The sequence below is a fragment of the Semicossyphus pulcher genome, unplaced genomic scaffold, assembly GCF_022749685.1.
Source record: "Semicossyphus pulcher isolate SPU_LCO1_2020_fin unplaced genomic scaffold, fSemPul1.0.p SCAF_5, whole genome shotgun sequence".
Classification (NCBI taxonomy): Eukaryota; Metazoa; Chordata; class Actinopteri; order Labriformes; family Labridae; genus Semicossyphus; species Semicossyphus pulcher.
In genome coordinates, this window is record NW_027211726.1 from 4,524,676 (window position 1) to 4,545,386 (window position 20,711).

General features: G+C 44.2%; 1 protein-coding gene across 1 annotated transcript; it reads left to right on the forward strand.

Annotated features, from left to right (window-relative positions):
• The first annotated feature begins 1,429 nt into the window (after nt 1–1,429).
• cacng8a (calcium channel, voltage-dependent, gamma subunit 8a) lies at nt 1,430–20,711 on the forward strand. Its single transcript, XM_069681466.1, has 6 exons — nt 1,430–1,514; nt 6,560–6,878; nt 11,175–11,426; nt 15,591–15,674; nt 18,979–19,119; nt 19,514–20,711. The coding sequence occupies exons 2-6, from the start codon at nt 6,848–6,850 to the stop codon at nt 20,371–20,373; spliced, it is 1,368 nt and encodes a 455-aa protein (XP_069537567.1). The 5' UTR covers nt 1,430–1,514; nt 6,560–6,847; the 3' UTR covers nt 20,374–20,711.

Consider the following 20,711-nt stretch of genomic DNA (forward strand, 5'->3'; position numbering starts at 1 on the left):
ATAAATTGAAAGTATATATCATGCCCTAAACAAGAAACCCTGAAGGAAGTCAATTGATGTGGTTTAAAGAGCCATAAAGTCCAATGCAATGGCAGTCAGCGGTGATTAAAACTAACACAGGACCTGCAGACTGAAGACCAGAGTTTCAGTTCAGAGACCAAAAATTGTGCAAGCAAGGTATTAAAAGTTATTTCATGTAACTAACATGACTTAATTTAAAATCTTACGAAGTTTCCTTGATGTATTGTAACTGTAACAGAAACATCATCTTTTTCTAAACCAAGTAGTTCTGGTGCCTTACAAAGAAAAGTGTTGCTCGTCTTTGGGTGACGTTTAGGCACCAAAACTGCTGTAAGTTTGGTCAAGAGGACAAAAAAAATACTTAAAGGGGTTAAGTATTATTATTCTAATTACAAGCTTCATATTTCACTCTGTGATACCTGAGGAGTAGCTTAGCATAATTTACAGTTAAAAGAAACTCACACTGGTGCTCTGTGCAGGCCCTCATACAGCCTCTGCCTGAAACGACTCGGTCAGCTGTGTCCCTTTAAGAAACCCCGCCCCTACAAGCCCACTTTCTTCTGATTGGCCAGCTCTCCGTAGCCTGCTGAGGCTGCACTTTGTGATGTCACAAAGTGCAGTGTGTAGAAAAAACTGTGTGAAACCTGGCGTTCACAGCAGCCTGCAGACTGAGCTGAGCAGCCTGGGGATTACTCCAACATACTTTGACCTACAGATCTGAAACTTCACCCACGTTTAGTCTGGACATCCAGCATTGTAACATTATATGTCTTAAAATGTGAGACAGCGTAATACCCCCTCTTTAAACTTTTACTTGTTTCACACGAAACACGAGTGGTGTCCTGCCGCAGGAAAGAAAAAGAGCTTTCCATGCAGCCAGGCTGACTGACAGGAAAAAGCTTTCATGTAGGAAGCACAAAACGTTCTTACATGTGTTTGAAATTTGTGCTGACTGACGTGAAAAAGAAAGTGAAATACGCATTCATGTGCATGATTCTATACATTATAATTCTGCGACTGTTTCACTGATGTTGGGTTGTTTTGCGGCCCAAGACCCAGAATGTCTGACAGCCCCCCTATGATTGCTTTATGACACTTTTTGTGTGTTTGTCAGATCTTGTTTTTGCCTGAAGACATCAGAATGATTCGGTCACACTTAAACTAAAGCACCTGTTCCCTCCGTCAGTCGGCTTTACGAGGCGTTTGAAAGAAACTCCAGTTTGTCACAGTTTGTTCCCTCCGAGATTACATCAACAAAAACAAGAAATCCTATTACGCCTACCTTCCACGCGTGCGCAGAATGAAACACACGCATCCAGCTCTGACATCCTTCTTCTACCAGTCTTCCAGCTTCTTGTCCATCACCTCTCTCTCTCTCTCTCTCTCTCTCCCTCTCGCTCTCGCGCTCTCTCTCTCGCTCTCGCGTAACAACCACGCGCCTCTCCGCCACCACCTGCTTCAGCACCGGCTGCAACAAACTTCCTCTCGCTCAGGTAAGCTCCTAACTAAACATCTAATCCATATATCAAACAGATTTTTAATGTATAACCGACATGACAGCGCATGAATGGGACCGCTGTACGCGTGCTTAGACCTGTAGAGGAGCGCAAACATGTACATGAACACATTGTACTCTCGGTGCAATCATCTGGGAACGAGCGCGCGCCGATTTGCATTTGTGTTAATGTTTATACATTATTGAAAAGCTAAATGAATAAATCAGAGAATTAAAGTGAAGTGAAGAAGACCTGTGTGAGTGTGTGGAGACGATCTGGAGAGGAAGAGAGCCAGTGTGTGTGGAGGGGAAACGAACAGGATTAAATACGTGTAATAATATAGATATATTGTTAAATATGTGATGATGTTAAAGGGACATTAGAAAGAAAATATATTACAGACAACAATGTGGTGACTCTAAACTTAAGTCCACAGACCCTCTATGTGAATGAGGATGTTTAAATTAAGTAAGAACACGTTGAAAGCATGTGTTTGATTGCTTCTGTGCTTTGTTGCAGAACCGTCAGTCTGTGTTGTAGTTTGTGAAGGCGGATGTTCACAGTGTGGGCTCCAACACGAGTCTGGATTTAGATTTCTCTGTCTGAGTATTGAATATCAGCGCTTCCTGCATCTCCTGTTTCACTTTGAACCTTCTGGAGTTTGTGCAAAATATCAATACCTTTGATTTTTAACACACAAAGAGTTTCACGTTTACTCTCTCAACATCCCTTCTTCTTTATTATCCAACCTGCAGCCAAATGACTCCACGACATGGGAGAATTATTAGTGTAATGTGTGTATCTGTAACACTCAAGTTGAACTAGTTGAAATCCACAAACAGTCAGAGAAAGAGCGAATAAATCTCATAGGTGAATCTGTAAAATAGTTTCCATAAAACCTTTAAACTTCTTTCTTTAGACGTGTTGTGCATCTCTTACAGTGTTGTAGTTTATATCTAACATGCATCCCATCATGCCTTGTCTCCCTCTACGTCTCGCTGCCATGTTGCTCTCATAATCATGACCGATGTTGTGACCAGCTCCTGCACCACGTTCGTGTTCTGCTGCTCTGTATTCGCAGCAGGATTCATACCATCGCTGCATTCATGATGCAGAGCATGGCTTGTTTGTCCTTGAACTTTTATTCTCTGCAGCGTGCATCTGTGCAGCCGCCGGCCGGCCCCTCGGGCATTTGTTTGGTCCGTGTTCTGCTGCAGGAGCCGTACGCGTAATCCACTCTGTCAGCCTGAAAAGGCTCTGTGTTTATTTTAGGAGTTTTAAGGCACAAAATAACAAAGTCTGAGCTCGTGTTTTTGTTTTGTCTGCGGTTACAGGCCCTACCAGGGGTCCTGCAGGGCGTCTGAGGGGTCCCAAAAAAGATGCAGTCAGGGAGATATACTGAACTGTTTTTAGCTGCAGTTCCTCTCACAACCACTCCAGGTACTCCGGCTTCCTCCCACAAACACATGCTCGTTAGGTTCATTGGTGACTCTAAACTGGGATGGGCTCTCTGTAGTTACCCTTAAGTATTTCCACACTTCCACACTAAAAATGTAAACAGGCTGGAGTTAGCAAGAATGCTAATTTACACCTGTAGTCCCTGCGCAGGTAACATTGACACAAAGACTAAAAGACTAAAACAATTTAAGTTAAAGAAGATCATTTCACTCATTACTCGATTTTCATATCAATAAATGTCTGTTAAGTCTATCGCCGAATGAGATAACACATGTTAATTGAGCCTGTGGTCCACTGATGAAAGCCTTTGCTCACTCCTCCTGAGCAGGAAGCAGGATCCGATCTTCAGAGCTTCTCTTTAGAAATCAGAGAGTGACGTCACGTTTGATACATCAGTGCCTTTTCTCTGTCTATGGGACCCGAGTAAAGGATAAACGCTGCATGAGCAAACTTCACACTCCGGGCACTTTCACCAGGACTTTCTGAAAGTTTAATCAGCAGCCAGCATTCATGCAGGGCAGCGCTGAATGTCTTCTTGTTATTCTGTGGAGGGGGTGGAGGTGTTAGTGTGTGCAGTTTGTCTGGATGGACTCACTGCTCACTTCCTGCCATGAAAAGCTTTGATTTCTGCCTGTGATTCTTCTGAATACTTTGTGTTCCTGTTAGTGGCTCCACAGCAGCCGTACAGTCTCGTTTAAGAGGGGTGAGATGGAGACTTCCTTCTATTGCTCCATCTTGTGATTTGGACTGATAAGCTGGACGTGTGCTCGTTTTATAGCAGAATCAGGTGGCTGCTTGTTCGTAGAACTCTGTGTCCTGATGAGCAGCTGAAATCAGGTGACAGTAAAAGAGCACAAAAGTGTACTTTGAATGCAGTCGGGGGCGATGGATGAGCCAAACATGTCACTGACTTTGATACAGGAGACAGGAGTTAATTTGCTGCTTGGATACCAAGTTCCACGTATTTGAGGACTTTGGTCAGTGACAGGCATGTCCTACACCTTGATTGCAAACAAGCTGCCCCACAAACAGTGGAAATGGCATCCCAACATTTGAGTGCAGGGGATGTTTTGGAGGCAGACATACTTTACTGTGTTTTAGCTGACTCAGATATTCAGCTGTATTTATTCAAGCACGGGTACGGACGAAGAAATGCGCGGGGCTGTGGCTGCTCATGCAATACATCCTGGAACATGTAGGCTCTACTTACACCAAGAGCGGGATAACTCTTCTCTGTTAGTATAGCGCCCACTGAGGGATTTATTGCTTTAATGACCTACATTTAACATAAACCCTGTGTTGATGTGTTGACAGACACATCACGTGTGTTTTCTTATCGGCCGTGTGTCCACAGCTCGTATCTCTGGCAGAGAAGCACTATTGTGAGCACTGAGATGAAGCGCTTTTGTGGTGAGAGAAAAATCGCTGCATGCAGGTTTTGTTTCTATGACAACAATAAGTTTAACTTACTACACAGCTAGCAACAAGCTTACAACGCGTAGGGTGATAAAAGCACACTTACACATACCTGCATCATTTAGCTTTTCGGTCTCTATTGTGATACGGTTTGTTTGTCGTATCGTACAGCTCCAGGCAGACAGGAACGGCCAAAACAAGTCGCTCCTCCATGTTTGGTGGTAACCAGGGTGACGAGTGGTGGTCCATCTGATTGGTTGCCTGAAAAAAGCTGCGGTGAAGACACCAGCGCCTTTCTGAAAAGTTCAGAGATTTTTGACTCGGAGCGGCCGCAGAAGGGCAGAAGGCAGAACATTTTTTCTCTAGGCGCCTGCACACGCTCTGTCCTCATTGGGAACAACTGAAGAAAGATGCTGATGCTCAGAAAAACCTATTTCTCAATCCAAACTGCGTCTTAAAGTTATAATAAATAGGATTTTCCTAGAAAAATAAAATATATAGACTTCTACAAATATAATAATCACTTATACTCTGTGTGTGTTGGTGAGTGTGTGTGCAGACCCTTATGAGACCCTTCCCTCTGCATCTATTCTGTTGTTTTGCTCTGCACGGGACATTTTCAGGAGGGGTGCTGTCGTGGTTCCCTGAGCCAATCGCAGTCCCATTCATTGCGGCGAACATGGCGAAAGAGCGAAGCAGAGTTGGCCTTCTTTCTGTTGGACCGGTAGGCGCCTCAAACCGGTTAGGACAAGCTAACCAGCAGTTAGCATGCTAGTGAAGAGCTAACAAACCATGATGCTATCTGTGTAAGCTCGGCGGGCTGGCCGTGTTCTTGCATGAGAGAGTGAGAGAGCCCAGGAGGAGGGGCCCAGTTTGAACGTGTTGTTGACAAAAGGAAAAATCCGACTTATTATACCTTTAAATAAGAGTTGTAGCTGCCAGTCATCAGCCGCAGTTTACTCGTCTGCTGAGGTCTTTAAATGCAAACATCCATCATATTCAGGCATTTACCAAAGACTAATACTGACATTTCACTTTGGAGTCTCTAAAGGGTGTTAGTGGTCAGAAGCACCCTTAGCTGTGCTGTTGACGTGCTCAGGATCTCCTGCTGTGGTGCTCTGCTGCCTTTCATGTGGATTTTTGGGGCTTTTTCTTTCAGTAAATTTGGCAAAGAAATAAAGAAACGTGACTTTGTGTCAGTGCTGACGGGAGTTCACTCTCCAGGAACTCTCTGCTGGTTGAAATGTAAGATGTGAGTCAAGCCAGAAAGCAGTCACTCTGCTGAAATGCCCTTTGGCAGAGCATCACATCTCTACCTGCTCGGGATCTTTCAGCTGTTTTAATCTTTAAGGTGCGTGTTGGTGCGTGACACCACACTGACCGCTTGTGACTGAGCCGTCGCACGGACGGGGAGAAAGTTGGACGGATGAAACATGCTGAGACAAAGTCACCAAAGTGACTCACACGTCTGTCATCTCTCCTCTCCCTGTTGTCATACATGCAGAACATAAATGTGTGTGTGTGTGTGTGTGTGTGTGTGTTTGCGTCCTTCATGTATGACATCCTCGGCTCACCAGAGCAATTCACACTCTTTTCTTTTTTTTTTTAATCTCAGCAAAATCCTCTCAGCTGTTACATCCATCCCTCTACTCCTCCAACACACACACACAAACACACACAGACACACACACATACACGCTCGCCAGCTCCACCATAGACTTTGGAATTCACTGTTGCCATGGCGATGGAATAGAGCACGCTCTCTCGCATCGCCTGTTCTTTTCTATTGCTTTATATCTCTCTCTCTTTCTGTAGAGGCGAACCAGCTCCTGGTGTTTGACAGGAGGATGGTTTTCAGCCGTCAGCTGCAGGTTTTCGATGTTTGTTTCCTTATTTATCAATGACATCGCTGTCGTGCAGAAAACAAGTTTAATCGGGAGATGCTTCTGAACAGGAGTGTGTCACGTTTGCTAATCGAATACCTCCCTCTCACCTCTCTATCTTCTCATCTCCTCCTCGCACACTTTCCTTTCTCTCCCTCATCCTTTCCTCTGTCTTTCCTCCTCTCCTTCTCTTTCTGTCTTTGCTCTCACTCTCTCTCTCATCTGCTCTTCCCCCCCCCCACCACCACCACCTCCACCCCTCCGCCTCTTTCTTCCTTCTCTCAGTAACTAAGATGACTGCCATGACAATTCATTGAGAGGAGAGGACGCCAAGTGAAGCATCACTGAAAAAGGAGAGGAGGAGTGCTCAAGGTAAAAACAGAGGAGGAGAAGAAGAGGAAGAGGAGGAGAAGAAGAAGAAGGGATAAGAAGAAGAAGAGGGAGAGGCAGGAGGAGCGAGGGAAGGGGAAGGGGAGAGCAATCGAAGGATTAACGGTGGATGGAGGCGGCTCGGACCGGGGCTACGGACCGCTCGAAGAAGAAGAAGAACAGCAGCAGCGGGGGGGACCGGAGATGGAGGCGAAAGGCAGAAACATGCCCCCAGGTAACAAACACACACACACACGCATGCATGTGGTCACACACACACACAAACAGGACAACAACCAGATGCACATGTGTATGCATACGTGACACATTCATACATGTGTATAAATATTCATGCAACATTTAAACACACAAACAAGCATGGACACACACAGCCACACAGGAAACCTCCCATACACACACACACACACACACACACACACACACACACACACACACAGCTACAGAGGTCTGGATTCAGAGGAAAGTGTTTCTTATTAATCTGCGATGAAATGTGTGTATTAAAGTTAAATATTTGCTCTAAAGCAGAGATGAGTGAGGGGCGCGCTGAGGAGGGACGAGCTGTAAAACAAGACATGGAGCCAGTTATTGAAACACTGAAATGTTCTGCATGAACTTAAAGTGTCGTTCAGTTTGACTCTGATGTCTTTGCATGCACACAGACTCAGGACGGCAGAATCTATCAGATGCAAAAAGCAGCTTTGGTAGATTTCATGCATCTTTTAAAACCTAACCAATCAAGATGAAGTAGTTTCACCACTTTAACTGCCTGTGATGGATGCAAGCGTGCGTTGTTGTTGCTTCGTCACTGCAACCTGAAGTTTGTTTGCACACTTGGGTTTAATATCTTTACATTAAACTGAATCACAGTTTTTTATTTGGAGACACTTTAAAGACACAGAGGATGTTTTAATGCTGACGACAGTCTGTTAACCTCCTGACACACACGCTTCTGTTCAGTATCTTTACTTTCTCTTGGCAGTTTCAGATCAGTCACACCTGATAAGAAATTGTTTCCTCTTTTAGGGACGATGGGGTTATTCATTACCTTATAAACTGTTGGCTTCTGTTAAAGTTCCTTTCTTTTTCACATTGTCCTTGAACTATAATCAGGCTGAATGTCCTCAAACGAGTACTTCCTAATTGGAGGCATTGGTGCTCATTACTTTTGCTAAAATGACGGCAACAGTATTAAAGAGCAGCTCCAGTCATGTTTTCAGACGTATAAAATGTTCTGCTTGAAATAATAAATTGTGTCTGATGTGTTTTTACTGCTAAATACGTTTAATTACCTTGTAAGAATCCTCCCGAGTCAGCTCCTCCTTCTCTCTCATTAAAAATTCCTGAATCTGCATAGGCCCCGCCCACTATGCACATTTCCAACCACAAACAAAACACGTCTCTGCCGTCGTTTAAGGGCAAGTTGTCGAAACTTAGCTAGCATGAAATGTGGTAATTAGTAGTAGTAACGCTAACGTGTAAAAATTACAATGACAGTTACAGCTGGCTCGCGCGTCGCCGAAGTGGTTGCCATAGGTTGCACTTAATGATATGCATAGCATCACCACATCCATTAACGGGATTGGCTCCTTAGGTTTGTGATGTCTCAAACCTGCCAATTTGAACACGTGTTCACTGCAGTTTAAAAGCAGACAGGCCCAGCCGTGGAGATGACTGCTGATGTTGTCCCTAATATGTCACATGAAGAACACCACATGGAGATGTTTACACGGTCAAACACTGGATGTTCACTGGAGGGGGTCTTTAAGGATAAATAAATAATCATAAAATAAAATAAGGTTTTGTCCCTTTTTGACTTTTGTCTCTGGATTGGCTGTAGAGTGAGTTGGTAGACATGGACACCACCTTGTTCTGACACTATTGTGCTTTGTCATAGATGGCATAAAGAAATGATCCAGCTTAAGCAGAATTTCTCTTTGCATGTAACCCATGTACACTTAATATTTTGCATATATGTAAGTTGTTATTTTTGTATTAATCTTATTTTGTTCTGTAATTTTGGAGCAATCTGGCACCAGAATTTCCTGTGGGATTAAAACAGCTCTCATATCTTATCTGATCTGATCTTAGCAGGAAGAATAAAGTGGAGCAAACCCTGAATTTAAAGTCCCCATATGTGGATGCAGAGTCCACAGATTTGTTATTAGCATCAGTGAAACACATTCAGTTTAAGGATTTCTTTACATTTTTTTCCAAACTTATTTGAAAATATTTAAAGGGAGAAAAAGGAAAAAGGGAAAACAGATTTTGCAGGTGAAAAACACAGGCTCACACGCACCTTAGAAACAGTTTTATGTAAAGTAACAGGAAGCCGTCAGCCGGATGCCAAAAACCTGCAGAGTACCTCATCGCAGTCTTTTAGGAACTTACCGTATGCATATTCCCGCAGGCAGGTCACTCTCAGGGTCAGAGTACCGGTGGTCCCTGTTATTCTGGGATTTCAGTTGCCATGGAAACAACCCTCAGGCCGGCTGAATGAGTCAAATAGTTTAAAAGCCCACTCTGGGACTGCTGCTCTCCATACCATCGATTGTTTGCATTAACCTCCCGTTCGTGAGCCTCCCAGGGTTTTTTCCGTGCCGACTTTTCTCCCAACATCCAAATTTAGATCTTATTGGGAAACTAAACGGTTAACCTCCACAGACCCCCTCCCTTCCCGCCTTGTTCCTTCGATGTTTCATTTATGTTTCCTGAAGCACAACAGATGTGATGTATCTCAATTTCCCTGCTATCCTCCTCCTCACTGTTCACCTCTCAGCTTCGATTTATGTCTCCACTCTCCTCGTTCCTTTCCTCGCCAGTCGTCTCCACACGTCCTATTCTCATCTCCTCTCGTCATTTTGACCCTCTTTTTTTATTAATACGTACGTGAACCCCTGTACCCTGCTTCATTTTCATTCTGTCTCCTCTGCAGTGAGTGTCTTTTCCACTTTAGCTTTGCATATTTTTACCCCAGAAGTCCAACACATCCCACAGAATTCTCCTCCATACCTGCAGCTCTGTTGGATGTCTTAAAGAGATTCACGTCGGGTCAGGAAGGTCAGAATTTAAAGGTGGCGACCTGCCGGGAGAATCCACTGCTCTATGAAATGATGCTAACTTTATTCTTTGGGAAACTCTTATAAAGCAGATTTGTTCCCTGTCCGTGTCCCAGCGGTCCGTCCTCCACCATCCACTGCTCACTTTTGTAACAATATTTGATGCTTCGTATTTTGTTGATGCAGCGAGGTCGGCATTTTGTTCCATTGCCGGCTGAACGCTGCCAACATTTCTTCACCGCTTCAGGCTGTGTGCTGTTTTTGTTTTTTTTTTATCAAAAAAAAAAAAAGCGCTCCAGTGTGTTTACCCAGAATGCAATGGAAACCCCATCAGCAGCTCCGACCAGTCACCCACTGCAGCCCGGTGGGGACAGCAGCTCTATTAATGCATAAATATTTGACAGTTCGATGCATGAATGTGAGCAGGGATGCAAAGATGGGTTCATGCCTTCATTTCAGCATCTCATTTCTAATTTCATGGTCGTTCAACCTTTATTAAACAAAATTATATTTAGTCCGACAGCAGCCTGAAGTTTGAGTTATGACTGTATTTAAATCAGTTTATGGACATGCATTAATGGAGAGATGTGAGGGGGCTGCACAGCGACAGGTGCCCCGAGCCGTTGGGGGGTTTGACAGTGCTGAGGAAAGGAAGTGGCACCTCACCTGTTTCCCAATTTCTATACTTGGTTCGTATTGGAACTTGAACCGGCCACTTGAAATCCCTACACACTGAGCTACTTCTACCCCAATATAATAATATAATATAAAGCAAAGCAAAAAAACCTAATTTCTCTAAGACTATTGCTGTTTGTTTTTTAAGCTGGTGCATGACAAGCATTACTGTGACTGAACACAAGAAAGGGGAAAGAAACGGAGAGCAGGATGGTAGCGTGCAGTGGGCTCGACAGTTCTACTCTTCTCCTTGGAACCAGACGATGGTCACATTAGGTTATAACCTGCTCTGCTGCCGTCTGAGACGCTGTGGCAGCTGAATATGAGCAGGACGCACACTGTGCCTGCTCTGACAGTGTGGAAATCGGATGTTTTTATAAAACAAAATGAGTCACAGGTAAAACAACTGACAAGAAATACAGACAGGGCACGCACAGCCAGGGGGACAGGCTTTTAAGGCACAATGCTACAAAGGCCGGTGGTCGATGTCTGGCAGCCCCCGGCGATGGACATAGCAATGGCTTCGTCAATTGGCTGAACCCTAGGTGAGATAATGTTTTAAGCAAATCTAGAAGATACCTAGAATGAGACACGGTAAAGGTTGAATAGAAAGGGGTGAGAAAGAAAGGGGAAGGGATAGAGGCAAGGCTTGGAATGGGTTGATCGGGTATATGTAGGCTTGCTTGGGTTGAGGCGTGGCCCTGCTCCCAAACCGTATTACAATGTGCCCTGGTACTGCTCTTAATGTATCTGATTTTGGTGTCTGTGTTCTCGTTCAGATATCAGTTTCCTTCCCCGCCCGGCGTTGGTGTGGTGCGAGCGGGGCATCCAGGTGCTGCTGACCACCATGGGAGCATTCGCGGCCTTCGCCCTGATGACCGTGGCCATCGGTACAGACTACTGGCTGTACGCCCGCGCCTTCATCTGCAACAGCACAGCCAACTCATCCCAGGAGGACTCCAACAACAAGGACAAGAAAGACCCCGGGGCGCTCACCCACTCCGGCCTCTGGAGGATCTGCTGCCTGGAAGGTACAGCTGCTCGTATTGATGCATGAGTGTGTGTTTAAGGCGATGGAAAGCTCTGGATGAGCGGGGGCTGAATGTGCCTCATGAGTTGGTCACTGCAGGGTGTCGCTGAGGTCAGTGTGCTTATCATTGTAACCAGAGCAGACATAAAGAGGTGTTCTCTTACTCTTACCTCTTCTGCTTTGGTTTATTTGTCCGTCTTGTTGATCTGCACTTTTTTACTTGTTGGATTTGAGGTCAGTTGTGAGAATGGTCGTTTATAATTGGTAGGATACATGCAGCCGCTGCCGCCCCTCAGGTGTTGGCTGACATGTGTTGACTGCAGCTGAACTTCACCCAGCAGTGGTTGGTCTGCCAGAAATGTAGGTTGGTTGTTTTCTCTAATCTTTGCTGAGTGAACTGAAGCTAACAGTTACTACGACTCAACAAATCAACAGAGGTGACAAATTCAAGACACAAATTTGGCATTCCTTTTTAAACTGTCAGAAGGGATGATGTTTGGATTTCTATTAGAGTAAGGTCTGAATCACGGTGTCCTAAAGTAATAATCTTGAGGATTGTCATTTAGATAAATGACTGTTAAGTTTCTATCTATCACCGAATGAGGTAACACAACGGTGATTGAGCCAATGGCCCACTGATGAAAGCCTTTGCATTTGCAGTATTACAGACCGGGTGTCTGTGGCGACTTTAGCAGGAAAAATCCCAAGCGGCGCCCAGTTAGTGACGTGTTTTCCATCAGCCAGCAGTGGTTGGTCTGCCAGAGAGGGTAGGCGGAGCTAAGCGGCTGCTTTTCCGCTCTCTGCAAGTGTTGCGAGTAAACAGTAATCTACTATGGCTGAACAAACGAAGAAAAGATCGATGACTACAGATACAACTTCAGAAATAAGTGAAAATCCAAAGAAAAAGAAACAAATTTGATGCTCAGATGTCAACAGTCAACCATCAGCGAGTTACAACTGGAGCTAACCGCACACGTGTGCTCCCACAATTATAGTTTATCGCTGTAGGTGCCGCCAAAGAGAACGAAACTGAGATTAGAACTTTTGTTGCTCTAAATTGGTTGCCATGCCTTTGGATTGTGGGAGGAAGCAGAGTACCCAGAGAAAGCCAACACAGGTGCTAAGCATGCCAGCTATACATAGAGAAGCCCCAGCTTGTGGGCAAGTTCAAACCCAAAACCTTTCTGCTGTGCCGCCCCGAAAATATATTCATAAAGGTCTCATAATTGCCACCTGAGTCTTCTAGTGAATGCTGAGTTACACTGACGTACCAAACTGGAGTCACAATCAGGGGCTTAGGGTCGATGGTGGTTAAAGATCTGCAGGACTTTGGCACCAGCAGTGGTTTGCATTTGGACTTTGATGTAGCTCCAACCTACGCCATTAGACAATATGTTGAGAAGAAAGCAGGTGGATAGCTGACACCTGTAGTGCACGGTGGCAGTGGGAGGCTGCAGTGACAGCATTGCGCCCTGCTGCTGCACATTCAAACCAACGTCACAGAGCAGCAGCAGCCGTCACTGTCTGTTAGCATCTTAAAACCTACACGAGTGAAATTCCCAAACTTTAAGCAGATCTGGGTGATATGCACAGTCCATATTTTAATCGTTGTAGCTACACTTATTATGCATTATGTTAATATATGCTGTTTTGGGTACATCTTAGCACTGTTGCATGATTCAGATAAGAGGATTTCCACATGTGCAGATCCGAGCTTTGCCTAATTTTCCCCCTAAGACACAAACACTTACATACTCATACTATGCATTCAACATAAAGCTCGTCCCTGTGCCCCTGGCTAAATATGAGTGGTGACTCATTCAGTGACTGATTAAGTAGTTTTCCTGCGTTGCTGCAGCTGACGGGCAGGTTTGATAAAACAGGACATACAGAAGAAACACTATCACACACACAGGACACAGCTGTGTGAATCGCCACCTTCATTTTGAGGCATTTGTGTAATAATGATCGACAAAGAACAGCAGCATCTTCCGTGTGCATCAAATCTGACATGGAAGAATTGGTTTTATGCATTCATCAAGTTTAACAGTTAGTTCTTGCAGGCTGTTTGTGTGACATGAATTGCCGAGTTGTCACATACCTGTCGTGCCAGATTTAGCAAAACACTGACTTATCTTGTTGCCCTGCAGCTTTTAAGAAATCATCCGAGGTGTTAGACAGACACTCTGCCATTTCTGCCTAATCTGCTGTCAACTTTTTATTCCCCTCTTTAAACCAGTTCCTGTTAGATGAACGTTTACGTCCCAATGCGTCCACGTTGCATGTGATAACCTGTCCTGGAATGATCTTGTGTTGCTGCAGGTTTTTCATGGCTGTCTCTTGTTTGTTTGCACAGGTGTTTGTGTGTCCTTTCCACGTCCCCTTTCTGCCTGACTTTCATTTTATTGCAAGTGAAACAAGGCATCTCTTGTTGTTTGTTTTGTCCATGAGATGCACAATTGGCTGTCAGGGTAAAACAAATATTCCCTCTCAATAAGAAATGTGAGTGTGCAGGTGCAGTCTCTGCCAGAGGTGGGAGTAAGTCTTGCATGTGCAAATCAAAAGCAAGTCTCAAGTCTTAACCCTCAAGTTACAAGCAAGTCCCAAGTCATTGTGGTGAGAATCAAGCAAGTCATTCAAGTCATTGCTCAGGTCAAGCAAGTCACAAGTCAAGTCAAATGTAACCATAGCAGTATCCATCGCAGTTTCCACATTTAAATAACAGTTAAGATGTCATGAGAAAGGGGTGTGGCAAGTCATCAGAGGACTCGTATTAACATTTCACTGTAACCATTTAGCCATGAGTGAGCATGTAGCTCTTAAGCTAGCCACAGGCCCCGAATCAGTCCCCCGACTGTCTTTTTCAAAAACGTCTTCTCAATAAAATACATAATTGATTCGAGGCGAGTCTAACAAAGCTTAATGTTAGGTTTCTAGTTCACGCTTGACCAGCTGATAAATTACCTTAACAGACACAATAACGTACCTTTCTTCCGTGCCGGATGAAGTTTGATGTGGTGGTCGTCGTGTCACTTGTTTTCGAAGTGCCGTTCTTTTCTTTCTATAGTCGTCCATTACACACTCCTTAAATCCAAATGTAATGATTTTTGGCGTAGCGCCCTCCATGTTTGCTGCCTCTGTCGTATCCTTTGCTTCATCCTGTAGGTTGCCAGGTTTTCACACACTGCACTAATCAATCAATCATGTTTCAAAACGTAGCGTAAAAAATGCTAATATTTAATTAAAAAAAGGTCATAAAAAGTCCTTACGAGTCATCTATCTCAAGTCAAAGTCAAGTCTCAAGTTATTAATGCTGAGTCAAAGTCAAGTCTCATGTTATTAATGCCAAGTCAAATTCAAGTCTCAAGTCATTAATGCCAAGTCAAAGTCAAGTCTCAAGTTATTAATGCCAAGTCAAAATCAAGTCTCATGTTATTAATGCCAAGTCAAAGTCAAGTCTCAAGTTATTAATGCCAAGTCAAATTCAAGTCTCAAGTCATTAATGCCAAGTCAAAATCAAGCCGAGTCTTTTATCAATGCTAGTCAAGTCAAATTGCGACTCGGGTCCAACTCGAGTCAAGTCATGTGACTCGAGTCCCCCACCTCTGGTTCCTGCTATGATTTATAAGACAAATCAGAGGCAGGCTGCTGTTCTCGCTCGTGTCTCGTCATTGCACATTGCAGAAAGAGAAACAATAAATCTGCATAACACAGAGAAGAAGAAGAAGAACTAAAACACGGGCGTGTTTGGGAGGAAAAAAACTGGTTATTTTTGTTGATTTGATGTCATGAAAACAAGTTAGATTGCCTCAATAGTGATTGGAGCCTTATGGTTTTCACAATCAGGAGACTGCAGAGCTCATGTTTTCATCTCTTCATCTTCCACTTAGTATTGTCTTGTCTATTTATCTGTTTGCATGTTTTCTTTTCTTTCTCTCTCTCACAGTTACCTTGCAACTTACCTCTCTTTCTCCCTCTTTCTCTCCTTTTTGTCCTCATGATTTACAATTTTTCTCTCCGTAATTACTGGCTGTTCCCATCTTTGCTTTGCCTGATTTTGCTTGTCATTCCTGCGGTTCCATCTTTTATGTATCTTCCTGTTTTTTTCTGCTCTGCCACCTTCCTCACCCTCTCCTCCGTCTCTCCCTCTCTGCCTTTTTTTCAGGCTTGAAGCGAGGTGTGTGTTCCCAGATCAACCATTTCCCCGACGACGCAGACTACGACCAAGATGCTGCAGAGTATCTGCTGCGTGAGTCAAACACACGTATTTACAAATGAACGGAAGATGCAGAGAAGAACATGAACAGACACACACACACAGACGCACACACGCATTCAGCCTGCACTACGCACGACATCTCGCAGCACACATACACACACTACAGTCTCCATCACACACGGAGAGAGAAAGGACAGAAGGGGATGGTGGGCGGACATCAATGCACGGATGTCAGATTCAAGCAAAGCGTTCCTGGAGGTGTGTGAACGATGTGTGTGTGAACAGTGTGTGTGTGTTTGTTTAAATGCCCAGGTGCATGGGGTTGGGAGTCTGGGGGTGTACAGAAAGCTTTTTTCACAGATTGAAAGAACAGCCTTCACTAATGCATTATTTTCAGCTCAGGATTCAGGTTTCACATCCTGCCTCCTTCATGAGAGCAGATTGTGCTCCAACGGCCCTGAATCTTTGGGTTTACGAAGTTTATGTTCTGTTCTTATATAAAGACGTCTATTTCTGTGAAGGCTGCGATTCGATCTTGGGTTCTTGTGTTTGCTTCACTGTGCAACCTTGACTGAACAAGAAAGATTTTGCCTTTCCAAAGGCTGCACGAAGCTATTGATTTGTTTTACAATCGCTCACATCCAACTCTGAACTCAACGTCCGCCTGGTGTTACTCAACCCTTCACATACTTTACATTGTTTGCATTGAAAATACAGTCAATCAACAGGTTTCTTAACATACAAGCTCACACAATACTCAAAGCATGTCTCTCTTCTTCATCATCAGAATCATTGAAGCAGTGGGAGTAGGGCTGCTGCTAAAGATTATTTTCTTAATTGATTAATCTGCCAAATATGTTACGATGAATTGATAAATCGTTTCGTCTTCAAAATGTCAGAATGTTGTGAAAAATACTCATCACCATTTCCAAGAGCCCAAAATGACGTCTTTAAATTACTGTTTTTATCAAACCAACCGTTTTTTTATGACTTTATTGCATGAATTACAGGTTCATCATTCCATCATGTTTCTTTAGTGCAATTTAGAGTTTTCTATTAAATTTAAGTAATATATAAATGAAATAAAACATATAAAACAACAACAAAAAAGGACAACCCAAAAACAACAACACTAACAACAACGAAACCACGAAAAGAGAGAGAGAAAGAAAAGGGAATATGGAGTGGGGGGTTAGTGCCTATTCATTGCAGGTCTTGGTTTAAATTTATTGGCCAGTCTACCAAGTCTATCTTTCGGACACATCCAAAACGTGTTCTGTTGTTGTTAACCATAGCTTTAGTTTAGGTGGATGTTGTCCTTGTCCCCTGCTTCATGGCTGTCAAACGCTGTGTGTTAAAGAGATGCATGTTGTCCCCAGTAACTCGATTCCCAAATAGTTTTCTGGTTTCAGATGTTCATTAAACTCAAAGACATTCATTAAAGCTTTCTCCACCTCTTTCCACAATGATAATAAAACTGGACACTAAAGTGTGTGAATAGTTTGCTCCACATCGCCTCCGGCAGCTAGACCCTTCCTGGGGGTAATATTTACCATATTCACAGGGTGTAATAAAGTAACTCGCTCACTTTCCAGGCAAATTCCCTCCAGTATCTGGATTATAAGATCTTAAGATTTCCATTTAAAGGGATAGTTTGGTTTGTTTGAAGTGGGGTTGTATGAGATACTTATCAATAGTAAGTGTACTGCATACAGTGGATGCCGGTCAGCACGGCCTTGGGGTTTAGAGACCGTCCGGAGTGCCGGCACGTAAGCAAGGCTATATGCCAGGTGTTACTACCTGCAGCGTACGGTGTCGGTTCAGCTGTTTGTAGAAGAAACAACAAACAAAAGAAAATACAAACGACAAAGTGCCGTTCATGGTGGGGACCAGAGGACATTGTTTTCCTTCATGTGTTTTAAGGAGTCCTTCCAATCGTCTGCTGCAGTTAAAAACATAAAGACTTTAAATATACAAAACAACAAAAGCAAAAAAAAAAGGCTACAACTAGTAAATGTTTTTATATCAGCAGAAAAAAAATATTCAAACATGTAGGCATTAAATTTATTTCGTACGGATCAACCATGTGCATGTCATTCCTACACATTTGGCACTAAGACGCATGGATATTTTCTGTTGATCAATGTAGTTTAATGTCGCATGAGAAGCTTTTACTGCAGCACTTAAGTCACCTGGTGTTTTATACTGTTAGCTCTGTAAGTAAAGATGAATACTTTACTTTTCAGAAGTATCTTTACAAAAACGCAAACATTTGACCCAAAACCAAAACATGAATTATACATTGAAAAATCAACATAGTCATATTGTCTTAACGCAGGCAGAAGTTAAATCTGATTAGTCATGCAGATTGTGTAATACCACGACCTCATTGTTTTTTAAAGTAGTTACACACAGAACGTATTTGTTACCTGAACACCTCAGAGGTCACAAATCACTACGAACCTCCTCCAGCTCCGCTTCCTTTCTTATCAGCTGCTTATCAGATAATCAATACATTGTGCTGAAGAGGCAAACACCTCCCACATACAACCTCATCCCGTTAAAAAGCAAATTCACAGAATCATTTGCAGCCGCGGTTTGACAAATGCTGCTGTGAGTGTCTGCTTATCGCAGCGTTTTCTCTTCAGAGACAAACACAGCGCGAGAAGTCACCTTGAAAACCTGAGCGCTCTGCTCCTCCACAGAGCGACCGAGAGAGCATTATAATCTTCTATAATGTCTCTGGATGTTATCTCTGCTGCTTATAGGTTTGAAGTGTCTGCAGAGGGATATAGGTGATGTTATGCAACGTTTTGCAGCCTCATTGAAGGTCCTGAGCTTTCAGAGCTGCAGTGGATACAAACTGCTGATTGAGAGTCAGTCGGTGACGGAAGGAAATAAATAAAGATCCACCTTACGTGATGAAAACACCATGTCTTTAAAAGTCTACGTAGGTTTGTAATGCAGGATTTCTGCTCAAAATTTGTAGTCTGCAAGCGAGATATATTCTGGGGATGTCTTTACAAAGCTCCACAAATGTAGCCTACAAAGTATTATGTAGGAATTTTATATAAATAGACAGCAGCCGTTCCAGAGCCAAGTTGTAGTGTCAGCTACATATAGCAGGTCTTGGTAACACTTCTCCTCTCAGGAGTGTATCGAGGCTGCTAACTTTGCACCTGCAAACAGTGTTAAATCTCAAAAACAAGCTTCACTGATTTAACTACATAAGAAAAAGGATTCATTGTATGAATCCAACAAAAACAAAGTCCAGAGGTAATTCATAAAGCTGGTAATCAGTTTGAATTGTTTCTCTCGTTGTCTTCATCTGCAGGTGTGGTGCGAGCCTCCAGCATCTTCCCAATCCTCAGTGCCATTCTGCTCCTGCTGGGCGGAGTGTGTGTCGCCTCCAGCGGCTTCTACAAGAGCAAGAGAAACATCATTCTCGGTGGAGGGATTCTCTTTGTAGCTGCAGGTAAGACTGATGCTCCTGTTCCTCCTTGTTCACTCAGTCTTAAGAATTCGAACTTCGTGAAGATAGGAAGTCCAATCGGCTCTGAATTCTTACATGTGGGTAAAAATGTTGTCACCTTTAATGTAGGACTTTGTCCGTCCGTCTCTTTTTCCACTCGAAACTGAAATCAAACTCTTCCACCTCTCGATGAATCAGATCTACCACTCAAACACAGGCATATTATAATGTTGTTATGAATAACATGCAGACTGACTTTCATATTGTGCCTGCCTCCTCTCTGTATAATTGAAAGGAAACACTTCCAGTTTCCCTGCATGGAAAGCAGTTTAATGAATCTGCAGGTTAATGTGTCTCAGGGGAGCACTTACAGAAGAAGTCTTGTATATTTCTTCAGGCCTCAGCAACATCATCGGAGTGATCGTGTACATCTCTGCAGCGCTGAGCGACATCTCTCCCAAGAAAGACGAGGACAAGAAGTGGCACTACTCCTACGGCTGGTCCTTCTACTTTGGTGGCCTGTCCTTCATCCTGGCCGAGATGGTGGGCGTCCTCGCTGTGAACATCTACATAGAGAAGAACAAGGAGCTGCGGTGCCGCTCTCGCACCGACCTCTTCAAGAACACCACGCACGCCATGCTGCGACTGCCCAGCTACCGCTTCAGACGGCGCTCTCGCTCCAGCTCCCGCTCCACCGACCCGCCGCACTCACAGGAGACCTCGCCCATCGGTGCCTCCAAGACCTTCAGCCTGCCACCCTCTGCCCCACCCTTCTCTGTGGCCACTCTGCCCAACCCGCACCACACCAGCAGCGGTGGAAGTGGAGGAGGTGGAGACATCTCCATGTACACGCTGACGAGGGACTCCAAGCTGGGCAGCCTGGGAGGAGGAGCTCCACCTCTCTACGGCACGGTAGACCGAGCCACGCTCTACCAGCTCCACAACTACTTCCCCAAAGATTCCACTGGCAGTGGTGGAAGTGGAGGAGGTGGAGGAGGAGGAGGAGGAGCGGTGGTCAGCAGCGGTACACTCCCATCCCACTCCAAGTCCAACTTGGCAGCAGCAGCGGCTGTAGCCCAGAACGCAGCGCCGCTGAATACCTCCACCACTGCCGTCGCACCGGCCCCGGCAGCTCCGATATCTACAGCCACCATGGAGAGAGAGAGGGGCAATGTGGGAACCCTGGACCGACTGACGGCCAAAAGGGACAGGGACAGCAACTCAGATACACTGAACAGGAAAACTACGCCAGTTTAAAACCTCAGAGAGAAGGAAGAAAGGGATGAACGAAAGACAGAGTAGACGATATCTGAGGTAAAAGAGGAGAAGAGTAGGGCTGATAATGTGTGGGTGACACTTTGATGGTAATGTTTCTGTCCTTGAGCCTGGGGTATCTAGCTGCCATAATTACTTCATTCCCCATATTCACATGGCAGCCACTTACCTCTGACGTCATGCTAAGGATGGGAAGCTCACATGCAATGTCGTACGGCTGTATTCTGGGTTTGCATGTCGGAATCTGACAAATCATTTTAGATTCATAACTTTTCCATTAATAAGCAACTAAAAACACAAAAGATGAGGAAAATCTGGAG